The 6,113-nt window shown below is 35.9% G+C and overlaps 1 protein-coding gene across 1 annotated transcript; it reads right to left on the bottom strand.

Moving 5' to 3' along the window:
* Positions 1-493: 493 nt before the first annotated feature.
* LOC131856361 (disease resistance protein Roq1-like) lies at positions 494-3,779 on the bottom strand. Its single transcript, XM_059208120.1, has 4 exons — positions 3,265-3,779; positions 1,978-3,145; positions 1,612-1,878; positions 494-1,474 (listed from the first exon to the last, which is right to left on the bottom strand). The coding sequence occupies exons 1-4, from the start codon at positions 3,777-3,779 to the stop codon at positions 494-496; spliced, it is 2,931 nt and encodes a 976-aa protein (XP_059064103.1).
* Between the last annotated feature and the right edge of the window lie 2,334 nt (positions 3,780-6,113).

Genomic DNA, 6,113 nt, shown 5'->3' with positions numbered 1-6,113 from the left:
TTATAGGATGTTCCCAATGTGACTATCCGTTTTCCCTGAACAAAGCACCCAATAATTGCACTCAATTTTGACCATTCAGTTTCGCGAGTAGTAATTCGAGTGACTGCATCAACGTCAATATTAGCGTCAGAAAATAGAGATTTGTTTAAAGTTGACTCAGCTCCATCTACTGCTCTTCCAATCAAAACAGTAAAAAATGACGGAGCACTCTGCAATGAAAGACAATGCACTCTCATTTCATCCATGGTAATTTTTTTTCCATTCATAGAATATCTAAAAAAGTTAGTTACGAAAATGTAGGATATGATTAACACAATGCTGAAGGTAAATTATGAAATGAAAAAAACACTTCAGTTAAAAGTGATATTTATGAGTGCATGTTAAAAGAGTGTATTGAAATCATTACCTTCAACTTATGAATGCAATTCTGTATTACTGTATTGCTGCAATAATTGAGTCTCATCGCTTTTGATACATGCAATTCTTCAACGCCTTATATGTTCTGCAGCTTCGCACATGAGTCAATCTCAATCTCCTTCAAACAGCTTAGTCTTGGAAGACTTGGCAAATCCTCAAGCTTAGGACACTCTCTAATAATAAGCCTTGTAATCTTTATAAGATCTCCGGTTCCTACTACTTTTTGCAAATCTCTGCAATTTGCCACAGATATATTGTTGAGTGTTGTTGGCAGGGCAATCTTTGGTAGCTTCTTACAAGAGTCAATTCTAATCCACTCCAAGCACCTCTGTCTGGAAAGACTTGGCAACTCCTCAAGCTCAGGACACTTAGCAATGTGCAAGCCTGTAAGATCAAAGTTAAGTGACACACTTCTCAAATTTTGACATTCATCCAAATGAAAACATCCGAGCTTCCCAATTCCATCGATTATAATTTTCTCCAGACAACTTAGACCTCTAAAATTTGGGATTGAATAAAGACTAGGGCAGCACCGAATTTTTAATTGTACAAGCTTTTCAAAACCAAACTCTGTTGTTTCTAAACTTCGACACCCATCCAACTCAAAATATTTCATCTTCACATTTCTATCAAATGTTATCCTCTGCAGGCACTCCATTCTCCTGAGACACAAGTATTCAAACTCAAGGTCTGGACATCCACTAATGTTTAACCACACAAGATTACTAAGATCAGATATTCCTGTCAAACTCTTGAGTTTTCTACAATTTGTAAGATCAAGGCACTTTAATGTCTGTACCCCTGTAAAATTCATTTCCATAAGTCTTTCCATGCCATGAAATTTGATTGACTCCAGGCTGGGATAGTGTATTCCATTAATTAAGATCTTGGATGCTAAATTTTCAAAGCTAATCTCTAGCTTTTCAAGGCTACTCATAGGAACCTTCACAGTAGTAAACTTTCCCTCATTTTCTAAGCTACCCGGTATTCCTAAGAAATCTGGAAACTCTTTCAAAGAGGTTCGAGAAATCACCAGCTCTTTCAAGTGGGTGGGCACCTGCAAGTCAGCATAAATTTGCATAAAGCTCTCAGTGATTTAAAATAATAGTGCTGAGACAACTATGTCACAATAGATTCCACGAATCCACATAACACTGAACAAGATTTAGTTTTTGGCTGAGAAGATCAAAATACCTGGATGCTGTTTTTCCACAAGGTTTCAAGTCGTCCGCATTTGATTTTCAAGCACTGCAAATTTTGCAGACAAATCCATGAAGGAATGTTTGGCAGTTCTGTGGAATTGCCCTTAAGCTGAAGCCATGGTAAGGAAGCTGATGTCTCACCACAAATATCTAACTGGCCTAAAAAGAATGTAATTTGAGAATCCATGGACTCGTCGAAAATGGAATGTAAACACCTGACATTAGTTTTGGCGAGGATTTTCTTGAAACCCATCGATTCCTGCATACGTTGAAGCATTTCAGTTTTCCGTTAGTGTAATAACAAATTAAAATTTGGAAAATTCAATACAGGGAAGACTATGTAAGGCTAACAACATACCAAAAACTTCAGATCTTGAGGACGCCACAGGCGATGAGGAGGGCTGAGCTCAAGTGCCATCTCTCTTCCCAAATCCCTTAGGTGGTCGTGCATTCTGAATACAATTTCCATTTTGGTTTGATCTTCATTATATCTATAATTTTCATCGTCAGTAAATGTATGAATTTCTTCTACAAGTAACTTATCCATGAGTCTTTGCAATGCATGTTGAGCGTTCCATCCTAATCCCTTCCATACTTGTTCGGCTATAATCTTTGGTTTGTCCAAAAAGAAACAAGCAATATCCATAAAAACCTCTTTTTGTTCACCATCCAGTGCGTCAAAACTTATTCTCAATCTATCCTTTACTTCTCGACTCAATGTCTTCTTAGCTTTATCCAATTCTAGTCTCCAATAACTGGCAGTTCCACCACGAACGTGCCGACCCAGAACCTGAAGAGACAGAGGTAACCCTCCACACACATCAACAAAGGCGTGAAAAAACACCTCGTACCCGCTCAGTGGAAAGGGTTGGCCAAAGGCATGCCAACAGAAGAGTTGGCTACCATCATTTCTATTCATTCCTTTTAAATGATAACCCACAGTAATCCCTGCATTTATAAGCACCCGGGCATCCCGGGTTATAACAATAACCAGAGTATTGTCAAATTTATCTAAGATATCCATGATCAGTAGAGCATGTAATTGCTCCACATGATCTATGTCATCCACAACAATTAGAAAACCTAAAAGTGGGCTTCTTTCTAATTTATTTTTCAGATAGCTTGTTCCTTCCTCTGTACTTGTAAAACTTTGAGGATGATCATCGAAGAGATCCTTGACAAGCTTACGTTGTAAGGAAGGCAACTGGCTTCTCACAGATGCTTCTCGCACATCAAACAAAAAACCTGCTCTAGAATAATTAAACCTCTTTCGGTTATACAACTCTTTGGCAAGAGTTGTCTTCCCCACTCCACCAATACCAAAAATGCCAACAATTTTAACCTTATCCTTCCCTTTCTTCAGCCTACACTGATTTTCAAAATCTTGTACAAGCTCATCAAGGCATCGCTTTTCAAAATCTTTCACAAGACTGTCAAGCCCAACTGGATATGTGGCAACATGCAAACATTTGTTCCGGTGTACTTCTTTTTGCACTGCTGCTACTATGCTTTTACAGTCACTGGAACTTTATTTACCAAAACAAGGAAGCAAAAAAGGCACAATTCCATGAGAAAATAATTAACCGAATTGGGAGTAAGAAAAGAATTAACAAAAGTAAAACTGCCAAAACCACAGAAATATTACCTTGTAATTTCCTCCCCAGCTATAAATGAAAGAGATTGAAGAGCCTCCTTCCACTCTTTAAGCTTCTCCAGGTTCCTGCTCTTCTTCTCATATTTAATGAATGCTTCAGCGTATACGCCCGTTTCTATGTGGCGGAGATCAGAAGGCCTCACCTGATAAAACACAGGAATTATCTTGGCGTTACTCTGTAACATCAGAACCAGCTCAGCCAGACACCACGCTGATTCCGCATATTTTTTTGAAAAAATTGCAATATGCACTGAAGCAGATCTAATCGCAGTTTCAATTGTAGAAGGAAACGAATCGCCAGGCTCCTTCTCTTCCGAATCAAGAAATGCCCTTATGCCCAGCTCCTTAAGGGAGTTGTAAATCTGAGTAGCCAGAGGAAGTTTGACATCGGGACCTCTGTGGTTGATGAACACATCAAATAATTTTGAAGATTCACAAACCTTCCTCCTTTTGCCGGCAGGTTCTAATTCCTGATTTTGCTGGTGAGATGAAGAAGAAGACGCCATGGATTACAATTATAGAGCTAAAGAACGAGAGAGCGGAACGATCAGAATTTGATTGCAGTGTGAATAAAGAGATATGAGCTTTTGACACGAAACAATAGCCGCCGTAAACAAGCGACAAGTTGTGTCATCTCTTACGTACGTTGATAACGAGTAAAAACATTCCGAAATCAGACAAGCGCCGACCTGAAAAAAATAAAAATAAAAATAAAAACTACTATACTTATATTCTTAGAAAATATATGTAAATTACGCCGAAAGATATCAAATTTTAAAATTATAAACTTCAAATTTTAAGAATTAATCAAGTTTAATTGGAATATAATCAAAATTAAGAAGACCCATACCTTAACAACCAATAATTTAAGTATACTAATACCACGAAATCAATAGAAACAGTGAACCTCCAAATCTACTACATCAACAAGAAACTTGAACTAAATAGATGAAATAAAAACATTACTTCTAACCATTGCTTAATGCTCTCATCATCATCACATGACATTCTCTTTTTTTAAAACTAATTTAAAAACACTAAATTTGAATATTTTATAATGATTGAATAATCCTAAAACTTGCACAAGACAGATAAATTTAATTGTAAAATCATGATTTATTTACTTTATGTAGACTGTGATTTAATTATAAGTAATGTTTTTATTCCATCTATTTAGTTGAAGTTTCTTGATGCAAGTGCCTAGGCCATTGGAAAAGATCCCACGACGATCCTATCTACATAGTGATTCATGGTTTCTATAGAAGGTTCAATATTTTAATAATTCTTATTTGAGATTTGTTTCCAGCATAATTTCTATCTCTTATATGAAAGAAGAAGATTAGCAAATGTTGAAGCTAAGTTCACAAAAATTGGAATGTCTCAACTTCTACCAAATTCAAAATTAGTATTGCCTATCACAAATACTAATAAGATTATAAAACTCTTAATGTTTAAAATATAATAATATAATTCAATTTCTCTTTTTCATTTAGGTAATAAGCTGATTTATTTTGGGGGTTTGAACCAAACATTTTCACTATTGTTACTGTATGATATATCAAGGACGATATGATATGTCAAGGACGATTGCATCCTTAATTTTATTGATTATCTTGAGAATTGTTTACTGTGATACTTGTTGAAGACTTGCTCTAATTTTCTACTAATTCCTTTGGTGACAATTTTTGTAAGGGGGCAATGATTATTATCATTATCTTCCAGACAAAGCTTATCGGACCAATTAAACATTATACACTTTATTTTGGAAAGCCATGATACACAATTACCACAGAAATCAACTTGTGATAGAAGAGCTATCTATATTAAAAAAACAAATAATGCAAACCCTAAATTTCGATTTGCACAATTTACATATTAGAAATATCAAAGCTAAATTCCAAAAACTCTCCCTGTTGTAGTTGTTTATTAGCAAAAAAAATTCAGAAACCAAGTTCCCTAGAGTTGAAAGGAAGCCTTTCAGTTTGTGAGGGTAAGAACTTGAAAATCCAATATGGAGTGGGAAAATTTACAGAAAGCATTCGCGGTAATATTGCCAATCGCAGTGAACTTTTTCGTTCCATCCCTCTAGCGTATCATAAAAATCATAAAAGCATGAGATCTTAGAAATTTGATAGGTAAGAAGAGGATGTCTACAGGGAACCTGCATGGCCACATTTGTAGTTAGTATATGTCTTCTTAAAACATATAATTTCTATAGATTCAGATCTCAGAATAGCAAAGAGGTATATAGACTACAATTTTGTAATGAGACGTCCCCATGAGAGAGAATATAAGAAGATGCAATGGTGTATAAAGGAACCACCATCCTAATGCCCAATGACATTACCACACACACTATACAAATCATGAACAAATGCTTATCTTTATTTTCCTAAAATTGGTCTACCCAAATATTAATAGACATTGGAGGAGCAAAACTTTAATATATCCGGCATCATAAGATTCAAATTTTAATGCAGAGAACTAAAGAAAATGAAAGTAATTTTATTTGATGTCTGAAAACACAAAAATAAATTAAACTTCATGCGTGAGAGGGAGAGAATCGATTTTCCTCATACCATTGTCATGGAGATGGTCCCAGATTGGAGACTTTGTTCCCACGCCTTGCTCATGTTTTTTGCTTTTCTTGGCCAATGTGGAGGTCTCTTTGCATTCTGCTAGTGAGCTGTGAGGAAGAAATATTGATGGATTCAAAAATGAAGAGGAGGACTGTAGCTGCGACGTAATATATAAGCTATGGAGCTTTGAACCATTTCATTTTCCATCTTCAAGCGATGCATTGGAGGCGTTTTACTTTCTAAATTCATATCCATTGTCGG

The sequence above is a fragment of the Cryptomeria japonica genome, chromosome 7 (assembly GCF_030272615.1).
Source record: "Cryptomeria japonica chromosome 7, Sugi_1.0, whole genome shotgun sequence".
NCBI classification, from domain to species: Eukaryota; Viridiplantae; Streptophyta; class Pinopsida; order Cupressales; family Cupressaceae; genus Cryptomeria; species Cryptomeria japonica.
This window is presented reverse-complemented; position numbering and strand designations above follow the sequence as displayed.

Coding starts and splice junctions, on each gene's coding strand:
- LOC131856361 (XM_059208120.1), bottom strand. CDS start 3,779: ATGGCGTCTTCTTCTTCATCTCACCAGCAAAATCAGGAATTAGAACCT. Junction 3,146..3,264: donor GCTGGGGAGGAAATTACAAG/GTAATATTTCTG, acceptor TGGTAAATAAAG/TTCCAGTGACTGTAAAAGCA. Junction 1,475..1,611: donor TGTGGAAAAACAGCATCCAG/GTATTTTGATCT, acceptor GCTGACTTGCAG/GTGCCCACCCACTTGAAAGA.